The sequence below is a fragment of the Pogona vitticeps genome, chromosome 4, assembly GCF_051106095.1.
Source record: "Pogona vitticeps strain Pit_001003342236 chromosome 4, PviZW2.1, whole genome shotgun sequence".
NCBI lineage: Eukaryota > Metazoa > Chordata > Lepidosauria > Squamata > Agamidae > Pogona > Pogona vitticeps.
This window is the reverse complement of record NC_135786.1, coordinates 50,568,311-50,595,737: the sequence shown is the minus strand read 5'-3', so window position 1 is coordinate 50,595,737 and position 27,427 is coordinate 50,568,311. Positions and strand designations below refer to the sequence as shown.

The 27,427-nt window shown below is 41.0% G+C and overlaps 1 protein-coding gene across 6 annotated transcripts in view; it reads left to right on the top strand.

Annotated features, from left to right (window-relative positions):
* Positions 1-27,427, top strand: part of SOX13 (SRY-box transcription factor 13) — an 81,004-nt gene that overhangs the window by 29,233 nt on the left and 24,344 nt on the right. For all 6 annotated transcript variants that reach the window (XM_020797038.3, XM_020797054.3, XM_020797046.3 and 3 more), the window contains exons 2-5: positions 17,769-17,976; positions 20,303-20,405; positions 21,117-21,203; positions 23,149-23,321. In XM_020797038.3, coding sequence (XP_020652697.3) covers positions 17,770-17,976; positions 20,303-20,405; positions 21,117-21,203; positions 23,149-23,321 — 570 coding nt within the window. In that variant the 5' untranslated portion in view covers position 17,769. The remainder of the gene's footprint in view (positions 1-17,768; positions 17,977-20,302; positions 20,406-21,116; positions 21,204-23,148; positions 23,322-27,427) is intronic.

Here is a 27,427-nt window from a genome sequence, read left to right as displayed (position 1 = left end):
CATTCAGGGTTGATTTCCTTTAGAACTGATAGGTTTGTTCTCCTTGCAGTCCAGGGGATTCTCAAGAGCCTCCTCCAGCACCACAATTCAAAGGCATCAATTCTTCGGCGGTCTGCTTTCTTTATGGTCCAGCTCTCACTTCCATACATCATGACAGGAAAAACCATAGCTTTGACTATTCGGACTTTTGTTGGCAAGGTGATGTCTCTGCTTTTCAAGATGCTGTCAAGATTTGTCATCGCTTTCCTCCCAAGAAGAAGGCGCCTTTTAATTTCAGGGCTGCTGTCTCCATCTGCAGTGATCATGGAGCCCAGGAAGATAAAATTTGACACTGCCTCCATATCTTCCCCTTCTATTTCCCAGGAGGTGATGGGACCAGTGGCCATGATCTTAGTTTTTTTGATGTTGAGTTTCAGACCGTTTTTTGCACTCTCCTCTTTCACTCTCATTACAAGGTTCTTTAATTCCTCCTCACTTTCTGCCATCAGAGTGGTATCATCTGCATATCGGAGGTTTTTGATATTTCTTCCGGCAATCTTAATTCCGGCTTGGGTTTCTTCCAGTCCAGCCTTCCGCATGATGTATTCTGCATATAAGTTAAATAAGCTGGGGGACAATATACAGCCTTGCCGTACTCCTTTCCCAATTTTGAACCACTCAGTTGTTCCATGACCAGTTCTAACTGTTGCTTCCTGTCCCACATATAGGTTTCTCAGGAGACAGATAAAGTGGTCAGGCACTCCCATTTCTTTAAGAACTTGCCATAGTTTGCTGTGGTCCACACAGTCAAAGGCTTTCGCATAGTCAATGAAACAGAAGTAGATATTTTTCTGGAACTCTCTGGCTTTCTCCATAATCCAGCGCAAGTTAGCAATTTGGTCTCGAGTTCCTCTGCCTCTTCGGAATCCAGCTTGTACTTCTGGGAGTTCTCGGTCCACATACTGCTGAAGCCTACCTTGTAGGATTTTGAGCATAACCTTGCTAGCGTGTGAAATGAGTGCAATTGTACGGTAGTTGGAGCATTCTTTGGCACTGCCTTTCTTTGGGATTGGGATGTAGACTGATCTTTTCCAATCCTCTGGCCACTGTTGAGTTTTCCAAACTTGCTGGCATATTGAATGTAGCACCTTAACAGCATCATCTTTCAAGATTTTAAATAGTTCAACTGGAATGCCATCACCTCCACTGGCCTTGTTGTTAGCCAGGCTTTCTAAGGCCCACTTGACTTCGCTCTCCAGGATGTCTGGCTCAAGGTCAGCAACTACATTGTCTGGGTTGTCCGGGATATCCAAATCTTTCTGATATAATTCCTCTGTGTATTCTTGCCACCTCTTCTTGACGTCTTCTGCTTCTGTTAGGTCCCTCCCATTTTTGTCTTTTATCATGTTCATCTTTGCGCAAAATGTTCCTCTAATATGTCCAATTTTCCTGAACAGATCTCTGGACTTTCCTTTTCTGTTATCTTCCTCTATTTCTTTGCATTGTTCATTTAAGAAGGCCCTCTTGTCTCTCCTTGCTATTCTTTGGAAGTCTGCATTCAAGTTTCTGTAACTTTCCCTATCTCCCTTGCATTTTGCTTCCCTTCTCCTCTCTGCTATTTCTAAGGCCTCGTTGGACAGCCACTTTGCTTTCTTGCATTTCCTTTTCTTTGGGATGGTTTTCGTTGCTGCCTCCTGGACAATGTTACGAGCCTCTATCCAAAGTTCTTCAGGCACTCTGTCCACCAAATCTAGTTCCTTAAATCTGTTCTTTACTTCCACTGTGTATTCATAAGGGATTTGGTTTAGATTATACCTGAGTGGCCCATTGGTTTTTCCTAATCTCTTCAGTCTAAGCTTGAATTTTGCTATGAGAAGCTGATGATCAGAACCGCAGTCAGCTCCAGGTCTTGTTTTTGCTGACTGTATAGAGCTTCTCCATCTTTGGCTGCAGAGAATATAATCAATCTGATTTCGATATTGCCCATCTGGTGATTTCCATGTATAGAGTCGCCTCTTGTGTTGTTGGAAAAGAGTGTTTGTGATGACCAGCTTATTCTCTTGACAAAACTCTATTAGCCTTTGTCCTGCTTCATTCTGAACTCCAAGGCCAAACTTCCCTGTTGTTCCTTTTATCTCTTGGCTCCCTACTTTAGCATTCCAGTCCCCTAGAATGAGAAGAACATCTTTCTTTGGTGTCAGTTCTAGAAGGTGTTGTAAATCTTCATAGAATTGTTCAATTTCAGTCTCCTCAGCAATGCTGGTTGGTGCACAAACTTGGATTATTGTGATGTTGAATGGTCTGCCTTGGATTCGTATTGACATCATTCTATCATTTTTGAGATTGTATCCCATTACAGCTTTTCCCACTCTTTTGTTGACTATGAGGGCTACTCCATTCCTTCTACGGGATTCTTGCCCACAATAGTAGATATGATAATCATCTGAGCTGAATTCGCCCATTCCTGTCCATTTTAGTTCACTGATGCCCAGGATGTCGATGTTTATTCTTGCCATCTCCTGTTTGACCACCTCCAGCTTCCCAACGTTCATAGATCTTACATTCCAGGTTCCTATGCAGTATTTTTCTTTGCAGCATTGGATTTTCCTTTCACTTCCAGGCACGTCCACAGCTGAGCATCCTTTCGGCTTTGGCCCAACCACTTCATTAGCTCTGGAGCTACTTGTACTTGTCCTCCACTCTTCCTCAGTAGCATGTTGTACGCCTTCCGACCTGAGGGTCCCATCTTCCAGCGTCATATCTTTTAGCCTTTTGTTTCTGATCATGGGGCATTCTTGGCAAAGATACTGGAGTGGCTGGCCATTTCCTACTCCAGGTGGATTGCTTTTAGTCGGAACTCTCCACTATGTCCTGTCCGTCTTGGGTGTCCCTGCACGGCATAGCCCATAGCTTCTCTGAGTTACTCAAGCCCCTTCGCCACGACAAGGCAGCAATCCATGAAGGAGTAATATAATATAATATAATATAATATAATGTAATGTAATGTAATGTAATGTAATGTAAACCCTTCTTTCTGGGTGTGAGGCAGGAGGCGAGGGGGATACCCCACTTGCTGGAGAGCCATCCCTCCTCCACACCGAAGACAAGGAGGCACGAGTCCAGCCAGCATCGGCTCCCACAAAGACAGAACAGCGAGGGACAGAGACAAGCGAGCTGGGAAAAGAGATGCAAAGAATGACCTTAGGAGGGGCTCAGGGAGAAACTGCGGGAGAAGAGAGGAAGAAGAGGGTGAAATTTGAGGCAGGAGCAGCAGAGATAAAAAGGAAGGAAGAACAGTTACCGCCAGGCTGGGAATGGGTGTGGATGGAGGATCCCTGGAGTAGGTCATGGGAGAGAGATTAAGAGTGCCCAAAGAAGAGGCTGATTATAGAAGGAGGAGAGAGATCCCACCCAAACCCTCATATTGGGGAGAAGCCAAGGCAAGAGAGTGGAGAAGGAGACTGAGGGAAGAGAAAAAGAGAGTAGAGATAGAATGGAAAGAAAGACTAAAACGGAGGATAAACGAGATGAGGAGGAAGGGTTACAGGGAGAACCTTGGAAGGAACCAGTACCAGAGGGACACTCCTTGTGGAATGACAACTGGGACGACGAGACCATGCCCCTCTTGGAAGGTGAGATGGGACAGCCCATAGCAGACAATATCCTTATAGATTGGCCGGGCCCTTGGGGTAGAAGCCTGTTCCTGTTTGAAGATTGGAAGCCCCTTTGGAACTCATTGGCAAAAGGAGAAAAATGTTCAATTTATTTATTTATTAGATTTATACCCCACCCATCTAGACTGAAGTCTACTCTGGTTCAAGCCATGTTATAAACATTTGTTATTTGTTAAATACACCAATAAATATTTCACCTGGTTCAAAGCAACAAAAAATCTACTGATTTCTTTGAAGCAAAAATGGAGTCAAAGGTCGAACCCTCACACTGGGGCAAGCCTTTGTAAACAGAAGCCTCCACTTACATTGTAAGCATCCTACTTTTTTTGTCCTTAATGTGGTGTGACTAGAAACTAGTGTATTAAAATTCACACTTTTACGAATTGAAGATGATTAGCAGTATAGTGTATATTAGAAAAGGGTTTCTACCCAATTTAAGAAAGGGACTGACGTTTTAAATGTCATCTTCAAACTGGTTATTGCAAATAGCCTAGTTAAAATTAATATGTTTCATTTGGAGTAATTTGTACATGAAGACTGTCAAATTTGTTTTTAAACTACAAATATAAATCTTTTTTAAAAACCAGATTTTAATTAAACAGCCAGCATTTTTCAAAAATAATTTTGCTTGGCTGATTCTGATTTACGTAGCTTCTCTTTTTGTATCACACTGCTGACTATGGATTTTGCATTTTAAGTGTGTTTTAAAATATTTGGACTTTTTAGTTGTTTTTAATCTTTGAACAACAATAAATCCCACTTCTTTAGGCATTTGGTTCTATCCTTGTTGTTGTTGTTGTTGTTGTTGTTGTTGTTGTTGTTGTTGTTGCTGCTGCTGCTGCTGCTGCTGCTGCTGTTCTTTTTATTAGTGCATAAGATGGATTTTGAATTAAAATTTCTCTAGAGACCCAGGGAACAAGGAACAAACATAAGGAAAAAGTGAATTTTGGATGTTGAACAGGATGTGCTTTGGCTTATTGTTTACTTGAACCTCCTGTTTTTTATTATTAGTATTTAACAGTTTACATATATTATGTTGATTATAAATGTTCCCTACCCAAGAAAGAATAAACACTTTTTTAGCCTCTTTATGAGAATAGGATCTCCTTTTAAATAGATCATTAATAACATACTAAGTGACGGCAATGTGCTTTTCACAGATGGAAAAGGCAGCTCATCCCTTTAGTGAGGAAGCAAAGGCCACACTCTAGCAGTTTGGATGACACTGTGATGTTTGGGATAATGTTGGGTTTAATTCTTGGGATAATGCTGGGTTTGTTGCATATGATTGTATCATAACTTTAAAAGTGTCATTTTCAGAAATAGAACTAATGGGCACTGTAGCTCCTTTATTTCCCTCCAGATGCTATCAGTGGCAATTAGAGGTATTGGGGAGAGGTTATGGAAATGCAATTTCTGTGTTGCTTATGCAAAAAATGTTATAAATTCAGCAGTGTTTGGTATGTGTGTGCAGAACTCTTCTAGGCACTGCCTATGTAAGAGCCATCATGGTGGATCAGACCAAAGGCTTGTAAAGTCCAGTATTCATTTTCTGGCCAAATAGATGCTTATGAGGCACTTACGAGCAGAGTGATTGACAGCAAAGCTTGTAGCAAGAATGATGCCGAGGGCAGGGCTGTCTAAGGTGGTCATTGTAACTTTGCCCCAAAAAGATGGCAGGCATAATAAATAATGAGGGTGTGGAGGACAACAATTACTCAAAAGTAGGGCATTTTTGTATTAAATTTGCATGTGCAAATTTAGGTTAATATATGCAAACACAGTCTTAATTATACATAATTACTGTAATTTGAATAGAAATACAGTGCTGATCATCAAGGGAAAAAGAATGATTCTCACCTGCCTATCATGCATGAGTTGTGGAGGCACAAATGCTATATTATCTTGTTCTGTATGTCCATGTATTTTAGCTAGTTGAATCTTTAGCTGTTGTTGATTCAGACTTATGGCAACCCTTTCCAGGATTTTTTAGTACCCGAGTCAGGAGGTGAGGCTGAGGAGCCTGACGCTGAGAGAGGCCCGGAAGGAAAAGACACGAAACCGGGCCTTCTCGGCAGTGGATCCTCGCCTCTGGAACAATCTCCCTTCAAAGATTCGTGCTGCCCCTACGCTTGGAATCTTTAAAACCCAATTAAAAACATGGTTGTACATCCAGGCCTTCCCTCCCGATTTCTTTTCTATTCCTCCTTATTTTATTCACATTCTATTTTATTGTAACTGTATCAAATGATTATATAATGTTCTTGTGTTTTATTATTTTATCCTATACTGGAAGCCGCCTAGAGTGGTTGAGTAGACCAGATAGGCGGGGTATAAATCAAATAAATAAATAAATACATAAATAAATTCATGTTGGTCGCCTCGATGACACTGTACAACCATCTCATCCTCTGTCGTCCCCTTCTCCTCTTGCCTTCACACTTTCCCAACTTCAGGGTCTTTCCCAGGGAGATTTCTCTTCTCATGAGATAGCCAAAGTATTGAAGCCTCAGCTTCAGGATCTCATACTGAACCTCAAAACTGCAGACAACATCCCCCAGCAGTTTCATGTGAAAAAGTATGTGGGACAGAATTGAGCTAAGATCACAAGCCAATGGCCGTGGTGTTGGACAGGATTCTCCCAGCACTACCTTCAGAGCTCTATTCTGCTGGGAGGAATTAAAACCACCTAAAACAGAACCTCCAAGATCCATTTGAGAGAAATAACTTGAGAAGGATACTATGGTCAGTAACGCTGAAAACAACTGAGAGGTTTAGCAGAACAAAGAGGGCCATAATTCCCCTGCACATTTCCCAGTGTAGGTAATCCATCAATGCAACCAAAGTGCTCACCCATAATCAGGCCTGAAGTCAGATTGGAAAGGATCTATTGTACATTACCTGATTCATCCAGGAACCCTTGGAGCTGAGAAGCTGCCATGCTGTCTAGTACCTTGTGCAATAACTGAATATTGGACACTGGCTGATAATTATATAGTACTTGGGGATTCAAGAACAGCTTTCTAAACATAGCCAGCATGGACAATCAACTTTAAAAAACTCAGACAGATGGCCACCACAGGAATATTCCCCAGCTTCAAGCCCAGTCACAAAGGATCAGCCCTGTCTATTGAGCTGGTAGAGTTGTCACAGCGCTGAGTTGTCTGGAGACTGTTGAAATTTCACATCACCAGTTTATTTTGTGTGTGTGTGTGTGTGTGTGTGTGTGTTTATCAGAGACACCATTTCAGGAATTGTTCATCTTTATTTGCACATTGACCTCAAAGCATGGGTAAAAGAGCATTTAAGAGGAAAATGCCTTCTCTATACTGGCACAGCCTCTCTCTTTTTACCTCAGGTGGAGCAGAAAAGAAGCCTGCCATTATGCAAAACAGGGCAATGAACAGTGCTGGTAGTTTGCTGTACCTTTCCTTTCCTCTCATACTCTGGCCTGGAAGAGAGACAGATTTGCTTCTTAACATCATTCAGCCATGCTCCATGGTGTTTGGCTGCTTCAGATTTCTTAGAAATTATTTATATTATATGCAGTTGAACTCCCATTAGACACAGTATTCCAAACATAGGCAGAAAGAAATAAAGATGAGTATATTGAAAGTTCTTAGAGTCTTCCTTTATATACCCCCTAATCATTTGAGATATACAGTACATACAATATATGTTTTTTATTTGTTTGCTTGTTTGGCAGTGATGCCAAACCTGTGGAAGTCTTTCCTTTGGGAAATTTACCTTGCTCCTTTCTTATCGGCTGTTGGGTGTCAGGCAGAACTCCCAAAGTTTTCTCCTTCTGAAGAACGAGGTTTGTTGTTGTTTTTTTACTGCTGTGGTTATTGTGGCCAGTATTTAGATTTTATTAGGTGTTTGAACGTTTTCATATAGGTTTCTGTGATCTCATATTGCTTTTTAGCCATGTTAGGTAAAGGCAAAGGTTCCCCTTGATAATTTTTGTCCAGTAATGTTCAACTCTAGGGGGCGGTGCTCATCCCCGTTTCCAAGCCATAGAGCCAGCGTTTTGTCCAAAGACAATCTTCAGTGGTCACATGGCCAGTGCGACTTAGACACGGAATGCTGTTACCTTCCCACCGAGGTGGTCCCTATTTATCTACTTGCATGCTTTCGAACCGCTAGGTTGGCGGGAGCTGGGACAAGCGACGGGTGCTCACTCCGTCATGGGGATTCAAACTTACAGCTGAAGATCTACAGATCTTACAGCACAGAGGTTTCTGCGGTTTAGCCTACAGCGCCACCACATCCCTTTAGCCATGTTAGAGGATATTAATTAAGAGGGAAGCAAAATGTGATTTAGATAAATATAACAAGATGCATTGGAATGCAAAAGAGGAATCAGTCACTTCCACTGGGAAATCATTCCTTTAGATTAGAAGTGTTGCAGAAATAACCTCTGGACACAGCAAGGACATCCCTTCTTTATCATAATATAAATTCAGTGTGCCACACACTTCTGTTTTGTTGAACCTTGATAGCAAGGAGAGCACAGAACATGTGAATATTATTGAATGACCTTTTTAAAAAATATTGAAGTGATCTTGTTGCCAGTTGAAATAAAAGCCAGTTGTGCACCAACATGGGTACACACTCTGAAACCACAGGTGTTGGTTTTAGCATAGGCACAGTATGTCAAACTAGGCTGGAGGACTAAAAGTCAACTCCCTCTCCCTCTATTCCTGATATGTTTTATAATGATGATGATGATGATGATGATGATGATGATGATGATGATGATGATAAGAATAAGAATAAGAATAGTGTGTTGTCAAGTCAATTCTGACTTATGGTGACCCTTTCCAGGGATTTTTAGGTAAAGAATATGTAGAAATGGTTTACCATTCTCTTCTCCTGAGAGCATCTGGGGACTGTGTAGCTTGCCCAAGGTCACACAGGCTGGCTCTTTTGGGATGTACAGTAGATAACTCAACTCCCAATTTCTGGCTCTGCATCCAAATCCCAAACTCATGGAACTATCCAGCCATCTGATATATTTCAACTCAGATTGATGTAACGCACAAGAAGAGGAGGGAAGAAATTGGTCTGCCCAGCTACGAAGGCTACACGAGTTCTGTAGTCACTAGAGCCTATTTAAGCAAGAGATGCTATCAGTGTGCATGCAACACATTGCCTCATACATAGTTATATTTGCAACAGTCAAATAAACATACTTTTCCAGACTTGCCATACTTTGACATCAATTGGCTCATCCACATTAAGTGGGCTTTGCTTGTTTTTCAATGAAGACATTAAATATCTGTGGTTTAGATCACATTTTTTTTTTTAAAAAAAAGCAATCTTCTTTTTCAAGAGCTTGGAAATGAATGAAACCTGCTTTTTGATAAAAAAATAACTGCTTTACGTTGAATGAAAATGGAAACTTGAAGATGACTGGGAGTATTGCCTAATATATAGCAAAATATTATTTTTAAATCATTTATATATTGGATATGTTTCATCCAAGGAAGTCAAGGAAACATACATGGTTTTCCTCTCTGCCAGACTTGATCCTTATAGATGCTTTGTAAGGTAGGTCAGGATGAAAGGAAATGACTTAATGGAGACTTGAACCTGGTTCTTCAAGTCCCAGCAGAACTAATATTGATGCTTCATAAAATCCCCACTTTCCTGCTTAATCAGTTGGATGGGCAACCGAGTCTTCTGCAGAATATGAATTTCACTAAATACACAGTTTGTCCTACTCAAGACACTTCAGAAAAGTGTGATTGCAATCGTTTGATCATCTCCAGGGCTTGAACATTTATATTGTGTTCAAGTTTACATATGTGCAATTGTAGCTTTCTTTGCAACTTTTTGGTTTGTCTGGAATAAATAAAATATGATCTAGTTGCTATATAGTAAAGGGGTGTACAGTATTTTAGAAATAATCATGTCAAAATCATAATCATCTAAAGCGAAACAGTACTTGCATACCTGTTCTTCATGAAGAATGTTTTGTTTGACTCCACTTTTAAACTATCAAAATTGGAGGACCAGTTCTTCCAGATCATAATTGTTACATCAACAGCCTTTGGTTCAGAAACCATATATGGCTACAGTCTGGACTGTTTGAAGGTGTTTACTAGTTCTCAAGAAAGTGCCATTTTCTGATTTCAGGTTTATAAATGTTCACATGGTGCCAGTCACAGGGCTGCTATTTTTTGCTGCTGGCACTGGAACCACCTCTGCAGAATAAACAGGAGAGACAGAGTCAGGTTTTAGCCAGGAAGGGTGGCAGTGCAGAGAGGGAGAATAGCAGGATGTATGCCACAAAGAAATAACAATGAAGGGAGAAAAAAGTTGCACAGCCACTGTTGAGAGAGTCTGGCGCCATCACAAGATTTCAGTTTTGGGGCTTACAAATAAATTCAACTGGCTTTGATTATTCTCAATGGTTATTCCAGCCAGATGCATATATCTAGCTCTCAGGGCAAGGCTATTTAAGATAAATATATCTCAAACATAATGTTTGGTGTTGCGTTTAGAGGTAGGCAATAATGTTTCCCTTTCAGCTGCTAAAATCCAAGTTACAATTAAGTTACAAGTAAGTTATAATTAGAATAGGCTCATTGAACCAATGAATTTTATGGAGGAGTTGACTCACTAAATGCCCACTGATTCAATGGGCCTTCTCTGCTTGTGACTTATTTTACTGGATTTCAGCCTCTAAAGTATAGGCTGATCTCTCTCTACAGGACAATTGCCAAATAGCTGTAAATCAACTAACATTCTAGCTCAGTCCAGCATATTTTCAGAGTCAGATTCAGAGTTACCTCAAGCCTGTTTTTGAGGAGTCCGTTGATCAAATTGTGTCCCTTCAATATCATAGTTATCAGGTCTCTGATAGTTTAACACAAGGATCCCCAAACTCAAGCAAAATTAACAGTGTGAACATTGAATGTGGCCATAAACAGTACCAATTAGGAGTGACTTCAGAATGTAGCTCTGAGAAAATTGATGTAGTATAGTCTTTGCCTCAAAAATGGGTCATCTGAATTGCTCATAGTTATTTACTAATGATAGGGAAATAATATACCTTTCTTTCTGAAATTAGGAATGTTCAGTTTTGGATTCCGATTCAAGACAACAGGGTTTAAATCTCTTTTTTAGCTGAGGATACAGCTGTGGAAGCAGCAATATCTTGGAAATAGAGCATGGATGCTTTGTGTATAGAAGGTCTCATGTTGTCAAATTGCATCACTGGCAGACACTCCTGCCTGGAATTTAGGGATGGAGGGAAGATATGGGTAGTACAATAGTGCAGTATACTAGTGGTTCTCAAACTGGGGTCCCCAGATGTTTTTGGACTGCAGTTTCCAGAAGCTTCACCACTTGCTGTGCTGGCCAGTATATCTGGAAGTTGCAGTCCAAGACCATCTGGGGACCCAAGTTTGAGAACCACTGTAGTAGACAGTATTAATGTTGTTGGGAAGTAGGGAATTTTTAGTTCTTCAGATATTTTGTCTTAGAACCCACATCAGCCCCTTCTAGTGTGGCTAACAGTAAAGGATTATGGAAGCTGTAGCATAATAAATCTGGAGAATCAACAGAATCATCCTCTGGGTTAGATGGACAATGGTCTGACTCATTATAAGGTATATTTGGTAAAGCCACTGGCCTTTTAGTTCTATTGTCCAGTTGGTGAACTAGAAATGGCAATAAATATCATGGTGGTTGTCAAGTTGAAGAGATCATGCTTCTTAGGCAAACTATTTTTGCACATAAATGCTATATACATGTGAATTATTTAATAACAATCTAAAGCCACTCTTTACATTGTTGCTTAAGTGTTTTTTATTATCTACATAAATGCCAGTTTCTCTTTAAATTTTGCAAAAAAAAATTCCTTGCTTCAGTCATACTTTTTCTTTTTGTCTTGTACTTTATAAGACTTCAGGCTTTGTTTAGGCCTCCCACCCAGTGGGGGAAAAAGGAAGCATGAAAAGAAAAGCCCTGTTACAGGAAGACATTTCCCATGTACTGGGCCAATTGTTCCCATTTCCATTGTTTGCTGTTCAGAGCGCTCCCCTTGAGGTAACTACCTGAGACTATTAGAATGAGGAATGGGCCCATCTCTGGAGCAAGCCTGTACCAAGTATAACTGAACACATTTTTTTGTTCAGCAAGCCATGCAATAAAAAAAAAATACAATGAGTCCCTTTTCAAACAGACACCTATTAAAGTAACGGACCCATTTTGAGAGTAAACTTCCAGTGGTACCAAAAGATAAAGTACAATAGGAATCTGACCCGCCAGAGGATTGGAACTTTCCCTTTGTGTGCTCTTTTAAAATGAATACATTTTCAGCTCACCACCAACTGATTGTTCTTGATTCCCCCATTGTCGCAATGACAATGCAGCCCTCTTACACGGCTACATACCCGAGAGTGAGTGAGCGAGACCTGCAACAAGAATATAGCTTTCTTTTCCCCTCAGCATAATGGGGTTATGCATTCAACAGGGTTTCTGAAGTAATAAGGACTGGAATGAAAGCACGTGTTTCTTTATGCTCAGTTCATTTTCATCTTTACTCATTGTATCTTTGCAGGACAGGGTGCCCTGAAGATCTTTTTTACATTTCTCCCGCTCTGACCTTCTGCAGATTCTTTTGAGCTGTTCTGTAAAGGGAATTGTATGATAACTTGAGAAAGGTGGCCTCAGGCCCTCCATGCACCACTTACTGCAGCGTGGGCTGTTTCCCTGCCAACATTCCTTGCATCCAGTGTAAGGGAGACTAACTCTTAAAGCAGGACTTTACTTCTGAGGCCTTTGTCTTGCAAGCCACAGGAACAGACAAGCACTGTGTACCAGCAAATATATCGAGAGACAGGGTCAAGAATCCTTGTTTACATGAATTTCCCCCAAAGGAAATTCTGCCCTGAAGTATAACAGGAATGGGGCAATTGGTATTGGTATCTCTCGGCCAAAGATGAGGGGCAAACAACACACATGCATGATGTGAGAATGTGTTTGTGTGTAGTGTCAGCATGACACTGAGGCAAGTTCCCAGTCTGGTTTGGGAGCATGTTCTGGACTGAGGTCTGGCAGAAGCATTTCTGGGTGGGTGGGTGATGCCTATTGAGTCTAAGTCTAAAGATAAAAGACACTGAGAAGGGAGAGCAAGGGGCTTGAGGTTGTCTGACTGCACTTGGTAGTTTGAGAACAGACCCATGGGGTATCTGACCATTGTCTTCCCCACTATGCCATTTTTGAATTCCTGTTCTATTATTTCTAAATTTATTTCCCCACATTTGCCTAAGTAGTAAAATACCTCTACTACAGAGGCTATACATATAGAATAGCATGTGCAAGTGTTACACATAGCTTTGTCTTCGTCTTCTTCTTCTTCTTTTCTTTTCTTTTTTCTTTTTTCTTTTTTTTTTGGAGGGATGGATTTCTTTCTTTTGGACAAAGCATCAGTGGATCAGTGCCCATGCTTTTGTTTTGCTTATGTACCTGAAGAGGCCTTATCCTGTACAGTTCCACGAAACTCACTGAGTGAGGCCCTAGCTTCAGGCCAGAGATTTCCAGTTAAAACACCAAATGACTTGATAGCAGAGCTGGTCCATGAAATTTTGCTACCTGAGACATAGGACAAGATGCTGGTCCATTGGCTGTTCAATCTTAGTTTCAGTGTGGATGGCAGGACAGTATTCTCCATTTCACCTGAGGCAGCAGCTTAGTTTAGGATTCTGCACCTCTAGGCAGGCATGTTGTCCTCCAGCAGAAAGGATGTGATAAGGGCAGCTCAAAAAGAATAGTTCAGAAGAACAGGGCCACTGCTCCCAGTGTCTTCCACCTCAGTCAGTTGCCTCACTTTGACTGATTAAGGCATGCCCTTTGTTTGCTCCTCTTTGTGAGAACACTATATTGCTTCCTGACGTGGCGGAAAGGTGAGAACAGAGTTCAGTCTGTACTCAAGGTAAGCAAACGAAATGAGGGCTAACGGCAAAATAGTCATGATAATAATAAACTATCTATTCTGGCTTTGTAGAAATTGCATGGGCACTATCTGGCCCTGCTTCTGACATAAAATAGACGTAACTAGATTTCAAGAGGTATTATGTGTATGCAGTTACAGATGACTTTTGCTTGCATGGTTTAATGAAGGTCATATTGAGATCCAACTCAGATTTCCATTGTCACCTTAGAATATTTTACCCTCTTTGTGATCTGCCTCACATTAAGTGAAGTTGGCTCAGTCTTTGTTAATAGAAGGAGTCTCTTTTTGGTTTTCAGGCACTCACTCTCTTCCTGCTGGCAGTATAGCTCATCCTATTTATTTTAGGTGAAAACAAAATAAATATTTGCCATCTTATATCTCCTTCTCTTATGTTTGATGAACTGGACTTGTCCACGAAAGTTCACATTAAAAAAAAGCAAAACAAAGTGTGCTGCTTATATAACAAAGCGTACTGCTTAAATACTGCCCCACAGCATTTCAAGCACTCTCTGGGTGGTTTGCAATTTAATTATGCAGACTACACAATGCCCCCCCAGCGAGCTGGGTACTCATTTTACCGACCTTGGAAGGATAGAAGGCTGAGTCAACCTTGAGACGGCTACCTGGGATTGAACCCTGGGTTGTGAGCACAGTTTTGGCTGCAGTACAGCAGTTTAACACCTGCATCACGAGATTCTTCTAAAAATGAAAGTTTTTGGTGCCACCACATTTTTGTCTTTGTTGTTGTTGTTGTTGTTGTTTGTTTGTTTGTTTGTTTGTTTGTTTGTTTGTTTTCACCTGTAGTGCTTGCATAGACTAACATGGCTATCCCTTCTACAGCTACACTTATTCATTTTGCACACTGGGGGCTGGAGAGATGGGGGAATTTAGTTGCACGAGCCTAAATATAGATAATATATAAACACTATACAGTATATGATTTATACAGTGTTGCCCTGTATGGTCTTTCAGCACAAGACAGAACAAAGAGGAAATAGAGACCATTCTTTTGACACTGTCATCCCAGTGGCAGAGGGACCTTCTTTGTTGCCACTAGATATGTGTGCCAAAGACTACATAATGCAGTTGGCATGCCTTATGGGGCGGGGAATGAGTTCCTGTCACTTATCAGTGCTCCTCCCCAACACACGGATGGCTTTTGTCTCCTGAAGATGAATCTATTTGGTCTCTGGTGGGATGCAGCATGTACTGGGGTGAAAATGGAAGGATGCAGGTTTTGACTGGCATGGCTGTAGGAGCCAAAAAAGCAAGTGGCAAAGGAAACTCAATAGCCTGAAAAGCACAATGATTTGTTCAGAGAAGGGCAGGGAACTGAGATAAAAAAGCCCTGCTAAGATCAGAAACTCTGGTGTGCACAGTGCCTCATTGTTCAGCTGTCACACTTCCCTTTACTTTATTGCTTTTGTCCAACACCCTATTGTTCCACTTCCTTTTGTCCCCTATTCAGAGCGCTGGCTTTTCATTACCCAGCCAGCCCTGTTGTTTTCATTTCTTTTGTCTGAAGTTCCTGAGAGGAAGGTTTTATTTTCAGCAGTTTGATTAATTCACAGCTTGAGACAGGCTTTGTTTGTTATGTAATTACTGCCCTGCGCTTTTCCAGAGCTCTGAGTGGCAGTGATGGTGGCAGTTGGCCAGTTGCAATGGCTGCTTTTGCCCCCAACCTGTTATGCTTTTCCTCCTGTTTTGTCTCTGTATAGCAGAAAAAAATGCTACACATTGGATTGGATTGGATAATGGGAAACCTGAAAGGTCCAACACAAGATTTCTCCAAGGGCCACTTTGCCCTTGACATTTGCTGTACACTGGCATAGCTTTTGTGAAGGAAATGTAAGGTTCAATTTACATGTTTAGCCACATGGAAAGAATGCATATATATATCTGTGGATACTGCCTGTTGCTGATTCAGGAATTTTCCATTACACTATATTCTGGCCATCTCTCCAGCATTTTAGGGGACAGAAGGGGCATTACTGTAATATTTTTGTACTAGACTAGGGGTTTCCTGTCTTTTTGAAGCCATAGTCACAGTTAGAAATTTAACAAAATGTCATGACCTCCATTTCAAAATGGCTTTCTTAAGAGAGGATGGCCATTTGCCCAATGCCTGCTTGTAGGACGTGACTAGTCATGCAGTGGCTGCTCTGGATAAGGTGACTTGCATGTCCTCCATTTGAAGAGCTCTCCTTCTTTTTGGTGATGTGTAAGTATTCATCTTATACGCCTATGAATTTCTCTGGCGGAGCAGGGATTTTAATCCAAATCTTCTGATTCTGTGTCTGACGCTCTATGTCACAATCTCAGAAACAGGCTATCCTCAGGTTCTGCAGAACTCTTCAGCAGGCTGGGCTTTGCTCTTGGTCAGACACTGAGGCTGGGCTGTTCTGAGTAATGGACCTATGAAGTTAGATCTGTGTGTATAGTACAGGTGTTGTTTGTTAATGTTTCCAATCAGTCCTCTCGCATTTGGTAAATAAAATGATGGGGTGTTCATTTTATAAGGAAAAAAGTAAACCACACACACTGATACAAATTTGATCATTTGATGTATGTTGTTTCCATCACCATCTTGGCACTTGCTTATGTCTGCCTATCTGAGTGGATTTAAGGATGGGGTTCTCTTTCTTTTTCTTTTCTTTTTTTTTATACTTTGTTGTAAGCTGCCCAAAGTAGTGACTTGCCACTAGATGGGCAGGGTAGAAATGTAATGAATGAATGAATGAATGAATGAATGAATGCATAAATGAACAAACGAACAAACGAATACATACATACATACATACATACATACATACATACATACATACATACATACATACATACATACATACATACATACATACATACATACATACATACATACATACATACATACATAGTTTCCCCGAAAATAAGACCTAACCTGAAAATTAGCCCTAGTATGATGTTTCAGGATTATCGTAATATAAGCCTTACCGCAAAATAAGCCCCAGTTAAGTGAAGCCCCGCCCTCCACCATTGTGCAGCAACCAGAAGAAGATGACATGACTATATTTGAGTAAATGTAGATTGTTATACATGCAAAAATAAAACACCCCTGAAAATAAGCCCTAATGTGTTTTTTTGAGCAAAAATTAATATATAAGACACTGTCTTATTTTTGGGGAAACACGGTACGTACATACATACATACATACATACATACATACATACATACATACATACATACATACGCACGCACGCACGCACGCACGCACGCATGGCAGGAAGGATATGGCATGTCATGAACTTCAGATGCAATGTCAGTCACAGAAGTCAATATTATTTGTTTGTTTGTTTGTTTGTTCATTCGTTTGTTTGTTTGTTTGTTTGTTTGTTTGTTCATTAAATTTCTGTCCCGCCTATCTATATCCAAGGTCTACCCTGGGCAGTTTACAAATTTAAAAACAATTATGAAAGTGTTGTTCAGACTATTCCTTTGAAATAACTGGTTGCTGCCTACCTAGGTATACCAACAAAATTCCAGTGAGTTCTGCTTCTGTTCTTTCCATATATACTCAGTTTTGGATAGTTGCAAAAAAAAAAAAAAAACAAGGCAGAGGGCATTTCAGAGAGTTATTAAGCACTATGCCTTGTTTTATTTGATTTGACAACAATTATCCAAAACAGTAGAGGAAGGGCTGATTTGAAGTCCCAAATTCCAGAACTACATAGTGGATTCCCCACACAATACAACAAAATATACAATTCATGAAAAGGAAACTGGTGAGATTCAAAGACAAATAACTTGCCAAAGAAACTGAATACAAAGAAATAGTATCTGAAACCCAAAGCACCATTTGACTTTTTTGAACCAGTCCTTTGAATCTATTCCTATTCCTGAAATAAATCATATAGAAGGCAAGACAATCACTTTTCCCAAAACAGCTCTAAATAAATACCTCTACAATTAACTTGAAATTTTCCCCTCCAAATAGGAAGATCTTCCTTAAACCAGTCTCCCAGACATCAATATCTGTCTCAGTCCATTAGTTTCCCCTTTGCAAACTCAATTCACCTTTACTCCTTTTCTTTTTGTTGGCCAATTCATTCCCACCTCTTTCCTTTTCTCTGCTATGGCAATTTCTTTTTTCCTCTCATTCTTCCTATAGGATGTCCATGAGGAGCCCTGCCTCTCCTCAGGTGGAGCTCAATGGAGCTGGGAACATGGTGAACTGTGCCATTAAAACAGAGGAGAAGAACGAGAACTACTTCAAGTCTACACAGGGAGAGGCAACTAGTACCAGACTTGGTTCTGAGAAACTGCAGAAATCGCCATTACTGCTGTGTGAAGTCAGTGATCCTCAAACCCTCCCGAAGGTGGGAAAAATCTCTTGAGTTTTATCCTAACCCCTTGCCTTGAGACAGGGCTCTTGCTCAGCTGCACAAAAAAATTTAATTTCACAAAGAGCCAGTCCAGTTTCTGCCTGAGGCAACATATGCCTCTGCCCTGGCATTAAATTTACAATAGTTAATAAATAAATAAAATTTATTTATTGCCCTTTCCTGACATCCAAACATCAGCTGTCAGAGGCAATCATCTCTGTTGGCCTTATGGCAGGTCTGCGTTGGTATTACTTTTGTGTCCATGACAGTGGATTTGAGGCGAATCCATTGATGTTTTGATTTTCTTATAAAAAACATCTGTAAGGACATTTGGATCTGATCAAATCAGCAGCACTGCCTAAATGGTTAAGAACCTTCACCCTGTGTTGCTGTTTACTCTTCTTGGACTGTGCGGGTCAGGAGAACTATATACTGTAGTAGATGGCACAAGGAAAACTCCTTTAGTACCACCGCTCTAATCAAACTCAGACATTTCCCACCCCATGGGTGTTTTGAAGAAGGCACAGAAGCATTGGGAGAGCTAATTATGATCCTTTTGCATTTTGAGTAGTTTGATGGCTTTTAGACCTTGAATCAGTTGAAAGAGACTTCAAAATCTTCATTTGCACTTCTGTGTCAATGCTGTATTGCAAAATGAGCTGGCTAATAGCCACCAAGTTTTTGCTGTTATAAGACTGTGAAACATTTGGAAAGGGCAGTGAGTTAGGGATTCTTATGTGTATTGAAGGTAAAGGCCCACAGACCAGGTTTAGAACACATGTTATGGGAATAAAGATTGAAGATTCAATTGCTAATATTTCTGTTTGAGGATTGCAGGACTGGCAGATACGCTTTCCAGAGACCTTGGAGAGTGACTGACAGTAAAAGAATATAGTACTGTATCAATATAGGTGTTTTTGTTGTAGTAGTAGATCTGTCATGTTTCTGTATGAGCATCATTTCATGTTTATAATTCCTGGGGGAAAAATTGCACTCATGAAGGCGTAACTTATTCCATTACAGATTTATTAATTAACCATCCATTAATTGAAGTTCTCTGACCAATCAATGGATAAAATACATAAACATATAAAACACAACATAGGAATAAACAATGGCAGTGAAATAGCTTAAAATAAAAAAGCCAGCAGCAGTAATAAAACAATGCAGCACAGTAAAACTAAGAGTAAAATCAGGAATGGGAATAAAATAGTACTGGCAATACCACAAATCATATATTCACATCATCTCTTCCAGCAGTTGCATATAAATGTTGAAAAGCACAGGGGATAAACTAGAACCTTGTAGACTAACACAGTAAAGCTACCATCTGAAATTGGTCTTCCAGGTAGGACTTGAACTACTATAATACAATGTCACTGCATCCCAGTTCATCCAACTCATCCAGAAGAATGTCATAACCAGGCGTTGTTCCTAATACCAAGTCTTGAGTGGATAGCTAGAAGCATCCCAGCAGAATCTCTCATCTGACTTGAGTGCCCAGAACAAACTCTAGACATGCTCAGACAAGCACAGAACCTGGGAAGGAAAATGAACTACAGTGACTTACCTTATTCCTCAAGTTTGAGTGCAGTACCCAGGAATACATAGCAGGGAAAGACTAAATTGTCTTTGTTCCCTACCTCCAGGTCTCAGTTATAAATACCAAGTCACTTCATGCATCCACAGATTAATAATAAATGAGAGAATTTTTATTGTGGACAAACTAGGCGTTTTGCATCAGTTTCAGCAGATCAGAAGATGAGCTGCCTAAGGCAAACAGTAACCTGCTAGATGGGGGTAAATCCAGAAGAGAGAACAAGCATCAGAATGTCTCTTTGCTCTTCTCTTCAACTGGCTTATTAGTTATCCAATGCCATACCTTCCCAGGACCCTGTTTAGAGAGATTCTATTCCTAGTTTAAAAGCTGATCTGCAGTTTATTGCAGCATTTAAATTCATTCTGCAATTTAAAATAAAGTAAGATGATGGTTGGATGCAGACATTCCTATTTGAATGGGGAACGCTCAGAGCCACATGCAGTTCATTCATTAGAACATGCGAGAACACCTTCCAAATGTTATTGACAAAAATTTTCAGATGTTGGACTGCAGCTACCACTGGCTAGGCTTACTAAGGTTGCCATGAGCTGCTGCTGTTTCCCAAAATACCTAGAGGGTCATTAGTTGCCCATACTTGCACTAGGGAATGTAGTTACAAAACAAAGACTCTGTGAAGAAAATTCTTCATCCTTCATTTTTTAATTTCCTGAATGTTGTTGACCTTGACTGATCGATTAACAATTGCTCATTATTTTTTAGGAATCACCATATCTAGTGGACAAGGCATTAGATTCCAGTAACCCATTTGGAACTACAGTTAACAATCGGGAAAAATTGGATTTCAAAAAAAACCTAAAAGAAGGTAATGAAGGTTGTTCTACAACTTTTCCAGGCATTAGGTCTAGGCAATGATTCTGAATTAGACAGACAATCGTGACTGGTATTTGTTTTCACTTGGTAAAAGATGATTGCTTGTGTATTTTTATACCCCTTTCTTATTGGGCTAGATCTTTAGTTGCAGCAAATGAACATGATTAAACCAGAAAGAACATATAGTACTTTTTGAATGCACATACTGTATCAGACTACATAGCAAAGTATCGCCTTTGGAATAACTTTTCTCACCAGATAGCTTTTGATTTTCATCTCTCCTTTAATGTTTCCCTACTTTTAATTGTTGTGGTAATTATGTTGTTTTATGTTATTGTATTTTATCTCTGCTGTTGGCCGCCTAGAGTAGTCCATCGCGACTAGATAGGCGGGATATAAATTAAATAAATAATAATAATAATAATAATCATTTTAAAGATGAAATAATATTTTATTAAGTAGAGCGGAGGGAATTTCATGTTCACCCCTAGATTTTGTCAAGGAAATGTGTAAAAACAACTTGTGAACTAAATTCCTAATGTTCTGGATTATCTTTGACTTCGAGGGACTTGTTGGAGATGTATCCTCCTTGATTCAATCTAGTCTTTGTAATATTCTGCATTAAAATGATTTCTAAAGCTCTGTCTTTTCAAAATGCAACACCACCTGTGTGTGACCTACACTGCCATTCTCCTTGTGACAGTAATGCCGACTATTGAGAAGCTATTGTCCAGTGACTGGAAAGAGAGACTTCTGGGGAAAAGTCCCATGGAAACCAAAGAAGTGAAAGGTGAGCACTTGGACTAATTTTGTTTTTCTTTAAACTATATCTTCTTTAGGGCTAGTCCCCAGAAAAAAGAGGGAATTTGGTATGTTGGGTAGAGAGAGTAAATCTTGTATACAAAAACCTCTTGTTCCCTCTTCAAGGCTTTTCCAGCTGGAGCATTTGTTCTGAAATTTCTAGTTTCTGTACCAATATTATCTGTATTTTTCTCACCATCTGTACGACATTCTCCTTACCTTGCTTCATCTAGTGCTTTTGCCCATGACTTCCCACTCCTTTTTGTACCTCTAGAAAGCTAGGGTGGTTTTTTGTTTTTGTTTTGTTTTTTAAGTATCCATTTATACTGGAGAGGAAATTTAAACCTTCCCATTTGCAGTTCAGTTCCATAGAGAGAGCTGCCTGCTGGAAGCTTTCAATCAGGAATCAGCACTTAAACAAAAGAAAAGAAAATCTTCCAGCAGAGAACCTCCAACAGGCAATGGATTTTGTAAGAGTGCTTTCAAAGTTTTCTTAAAGATCTCTTAGTGTGAAACAGCTTTCTTAAAGAGAAATGGATGGTTTGCATGCAAATATAAGTAACCCCATGTTCTGATGGTGCTAAGAAACAACAGGGAAACAGAGAAAAATGGCTGTATCTGCAAGATACAGTTAAATCAGGTTTGAAGTCCAAGTATCAACATATTTATATTATCAGATTTCATAGTTCTGTCTTATGATGATGCATGCAAAAGCAACTACTGTTTTGTAGAAGTTTGTGATTGAATGTTTGGAGGGAACACATTCTTTTAGTATAATTGGGTTATAAGTCACAAAATTGTTTGAGTGGGATTTCATCTGAGCTGTCACCCAGATAAAGAAATTGTGCATAGTGTAAGTTGAATGGCTTGCATTATATATCAGTTAGATCCATTTACACCTGCAAGCAGAACTGTGCTTTACAAGGAAAACATGTGTCAGAGCAGGAACCTTCAAGAAGCAACTTCCTGGGGAGGGGTGGGAGGAAGAGGAGGAATGCCTCTTCTGAAATGGTGAAAGTACCTTCATTACAAATATCTATAGATCTTCTTTGACTGAGGGTACCTTTTTAATAAATCAAAATATTTGTAACTAACAGAATCCATAATCCATTGGGGAAGAAGAGGGAATGTATCAGCTTTTCCATTGCACTGTCAGCTCATGATAGCAATGTGGAGTGAAGGCAGAAGTCTTTTTCCCTTTGGAATTGTCAGTTTGGGGGCATTGTTTTTTCTTTCAGTTTCTCCTGTCACTGATCTAAGTAAAAATGAACTACACCAACTTCAGGTCCAGGTGTATTGTTTCCTCCTTTCCAGGGACAAGTCAGAGGCATGCATATCCGTAGTCTGTTGCAACACACCCATGAAAAATATTTTATTTTGCTCTTGGGAGATTGGAACTGTGATATTGCAGCTGCACACCTTTCCTGAAAGCTTGCAAACTATTGCAAGGTTGCATAGCCTAGAGCAGTGGTTCTTAACCTTTGTTACTCGGACATTTTTGAACTGCAACTCCCAGAATCCCCAGCCAGCACAGTTGGTGGTGAAGGCTTCTGGGAGTTGCAGTCCAAAACTCCTGAGTAACCCAAGGTTAAGAACCAGTGGCCTAGAGGTCAGTCTCCTGTACGGCATGTAGATGATTTTAGGTTTAATTCCTAGCATTTTTGGTTAGGACAGGAAAGAATCCTGCTTGACACCTTGGAGAGCTCCCTCTAATCAGTGCAAGCAATAATAGAATAGATGAACCAAAGCAGCTGTTTATGTTCCTGTGAATATCTCTCTCTCTCTCTGACTGTGAATCTCTTACCCCACTTCCTGAGGGGAAAATCTGAAAAAACTGCATGGCCCTTGGGATCCAAGAACTGCAGCTTTAATATTGTAGTCCTAAACATTGCCATCTCCCAATTCTCTCTTCTTTGGGATGCTGAATGTCCCAGGAACTCAGGAAAGCCTGGCAGAAAAGGAGTTGCAGCTGTTGGTCATGATTAACCAGCTGTCCATCCTGCGGGACCAGCTGTTGACGGCCCATTCTGAGCAGAAGAACATGGCAGCCATGTTGTTTGAGAAACAGCAGCAACAGATGGAGCTAGCCAGACAGCAGCAAGAACAGGTAAGGGGCAGAAATGTGCACATTGACCCTTCTGAGCAGCTGGGATATATAACTTAGAAGGCGGTTGAAAAACAGAGCTGGAACTTGACAGATCCTGTGTGATCTCGGAAAGGGATTTTTACCTAACATAATATCAAACCTGAAACACTGATTATCTTACTATACAAAGAGATGTTTAAAATGAGAAACTGCACCAGTACAAAGTAAATACATTTTGAAAGTTCACACAATATGTTGCGGTGATATAGAAGGATAATGACAATAAGAACAGTGTTCCAATTATCTAGCTTTTGAGTGGAGCTTGGGAAGACCAGAGCTAAAGCTTTTGCAAGCAGTAATTATTCATGTGATTGGCCCAATGCTGTGCTTGCTTATGCTGATGTATGTCCCATTATGTTGTGTGAAGATTATTCTCATTGTGCATAGGATTGTAATGTAAATCTTCAAAAGCTTTGGGCTTTGATTTCCCCCCTTCTCTTATTACAAAGTCAGTGTATCTAGAGAAAATGCCTATATTACAGCTGTAATTGAAAATATCTTTTCTCTGTATATTTAGCCTTTCTATAGATTTGGGCTACAAATTATTTCAGTTGTGTGACGAAATATAAATTTACCATCTACAGTGGTGCCTCGCTTAACGATTACCTCATTAAACAACGAATCTGCTTGATGATGAGGTTTTTGCGATTGCAAAACGATGTTTCAAATGGCTTTTTCCACTTCCCGATGATTGGTTCCCTGCTTCAGGAATCGATTCTTTGCATTACGACGATCAAAACAGCTGATCGTCAGGTTTCAAAATGGCCACCCGCTGTGTAAAATGGCTCCCCGCTGTGCTTTAGGATGGATTTTTCACTTTACAGGCACCCAAAATGGCCGCCCTATGGAGGATCTTCGCTGGATGCTGAGATATTTAGCCCATTGGAACACATTGAACTGGTTTTCAATGCATTTCATGGGCTTTTTTATTTCGCTTGATGAGGATTTCACTCTACAGCGATTTCGCTGGAACAGATTATCCTCATCAAGTGAGGCACCACTGTATATATTTTGGACCGTGATGGGCTGAAAGTAATTAAGTTTGCTTTTCTGTGGTGTTGAACAATGTTGATGCATCTGTGTTTAGCAATGTTTGACTAAAATCTTATTTGTACAATTATTCCCATGTAAGGCTGATGATTTCACCAGCAGGGATGATTTTTCAGAAATTAAATACCACCTACTTCTGTCCTGTGGTTCCCACAGCTCCTATGTAATCTTTTTAATTTTTTTGGAAATTGTAGAAGGTATAGGACGAGAGGAGGAAGTCTTTTATTACACAGAATTGATACCACTGGGATGACATTGTTGTGGTGGTGATTTTCAGTAATTAAAGACTTCCTCTTCCTGTCATGCAGCCCCTGTGACTTCCAAATGATGAAAGGGAATACACAGCACTCTTGGTACAGAAATAGGAAATGTTTACTTTCTGATAGTGAAGGAATGGTGGTGGGGGTAGAACATGCCCACGTAGGAGAAGAGAGGTTAGATACCTTACATCTATCCCCTCTTCTAGTCCTACCCCCAACCAGATGGTATCAGGTGACCATATCAGCAAACCCTCAAGCCACACAGTGCTGTTGATGAACGCCAGGTCAGTACAAAATAAGACTGCCCTCATCCATGATGTAATTCTGGATGAGGGTGCTGACCTGGTGTGCATTACTGAGATCTGGGTGGGAAAGGGTGGTGTTTTCCTCTTCCAGTTGTGTCCACCTGGGTACTTGGTCCAGCACCAATGTCGCTCGGAGGGTCGGGGAGGGGGAGTTGCTATAGTTTATAGGAGTTCTATTTCTTTGACCAGGCTTCCTATCCCTTTGAGAGGAGGTCTTGAGGGCCTGTATTGTGTGTTGGGCTTACGAGACTGATTGGGGATTCTGTTGGTGTACTGCCCACCCTGCTGCATACCAACAGTCTCCCTGCCTGAGCTGATGGAGGTAATCTCAGACCTGGTGTTGAGGACTCCCAGGCTGTTGGTGCTGGGGGAACTCAACATCCATGTCGAGGCTGCCTTGACTGGGGCGGCTCAGGACTTCATGGCCAGCATGACAACCAAGGGGCTGTCTCAATGTGTCAACAGCCTAACACATGAGAAGGGCCATACCTTGGACCTGGTTTTCTCAACAGGACTGGAAGATGGTGGTTTGGATGTGGAGGGGCTGGTTGTGACCCTGTTGTCATGTTCAGACCACTTCCTGGTCAAGTTTAGTCTGCTAGCTTCTTCTCCCCTCTGCAAGGGTGGGGGATCTATTAAGATGATCTGCTCTCAGAGACTAATGGATCCGGATGGTTTCTGAATGTTCTGGGGGATTATCCGTCTGATATGGTCGGTGGATATGGTCGGTGCTCCTGTCAAAGCTCAGGTCAGCCTATGGAATAGGAGATGACCTGGGCGGTTGACATGATTTGTCTTATTTATACCCCATCTCTCTCCTCAAGAGGATTCTGTACTGAGCAAGATGCCTGTGCCTCTCATATACTTCCGAATCCACTGTTCCAAAGAGTGTAGAAAAACTGACATCTTTATGAAGACAAGATTCTGTTGTAGCCAAGAGAAAGGGAGCTATAAAACACTGAAGACTATATAATTTTTGCAGCCTGAGCTTTTAATGCATAAGAGTTCACTTCATCAGGTGTGCTACCAAATGTAATAGCAGTGACAGACTTTTCACACTTTTAAAAACTAACACCCTGTATTTTAGGTTTTCTGGTGAGGGCAACCTTTAGAATAGAGGGTAGGGCACCCTTTTTAGCTCATGGGTGAAATTCCGATTTTGAAGGAGTCAAGGAGAAAGGAGGACAATGATGGCCTAAGAGATATATTTGGACTATAACAATCTGCATCCTTCAGTGCTCCTTGGCGGGCATATGATGGTTGATGGTAAAGCTACCAAGTGTGGGTGTGCTGTTCCATGTTTTGGACTGCAGTTCTCAGAATTCTCCAAGAATTCCCCAGACAGAATTCTAGGAATTGCAGCCCACAAACCCAAAGCTGCACGCTTTTAGATTTGCCCCTCCCCCCCAGAGAAGTAACTTTGGGTCATTTGCATCCAGTGTTAGCTTCTCTGGCCTTTGCTTTCTGTTGTCAATTTGCAAAAGGAAAGAAGGAAAGTTGTGATGTTTCCTAAGGGTCTTTCTTTGGGAGGTTTCCTCTATAGAGCCTAATGGGCAGTGAGACTGTGGCTCTCAGTGTCCTCTGTGCCCATGAATTCTTGGAAAGTTCTGGTGATTACAGCCCACCTTAAAGAGTACCCCCACCACCACCACCAAGAAGGTCACAGCTGTTCAGAAAGGTGCATTTCATTAGTAGGCGGTGCTCAGGGCAGAGGACTGGGCCAATGAGAGGGAGAAAGTTCAAAGCAATATGGGTAGATTTGCAAGTCACTCTTACCAATGTGAACATTTTCTATCCAGTAATATAAAGAACAACTCAATTGTAACTATGTCTCCTCTGGTGTAAGTCACAGTGGAACAACTTTCTTGCCTGCAAAGTGCAACTCAGTTCCTTCCAATAACTTCTTTGCCTGAAAAGCACAACTCAATTTCATATAACAGGCTTCATGCCTGCAGTGTGCAGATCAATGCTATAGAGATCAGTGTGAACCTCACTTTGGAGGTTTGTGCTGCTTCATATGTGTGGCACCACAGGTGCTGCTTGGTCCCTTCCCCTGCCTTCCCAGCCAGTGACCCACTCACCAGTCAGACCCGCTCCTCCTCCTCTTTGACTGTTCAGCCAGTCCCAGCAAGAGCGTGGGCTTGACTGTCCTGCCTCCTTGTCTGAGTGGGCAATCAGCCAAGGAGGAAGGGCAGGGAAGCCTGTACCACTGCCAGAGACTGATGGAATAGCTGAAGAGGAGGAGGAGAGAATGTGTGCCAGCTGGTGAGTGGAGGATCCAGCCAGGGAGGTGTGGGAAAGGAACACATAGCATTTGTGGTGCCACACATACAAATCGGCATGAACCCCTGAACTGAGATTCATGCCCATTAGAGATGGGGGTATTCATATTCGTATACGAATATGAATATCCCCCACAGGTGGAGATAATGAGGCTCCGGCCCCATGGGGC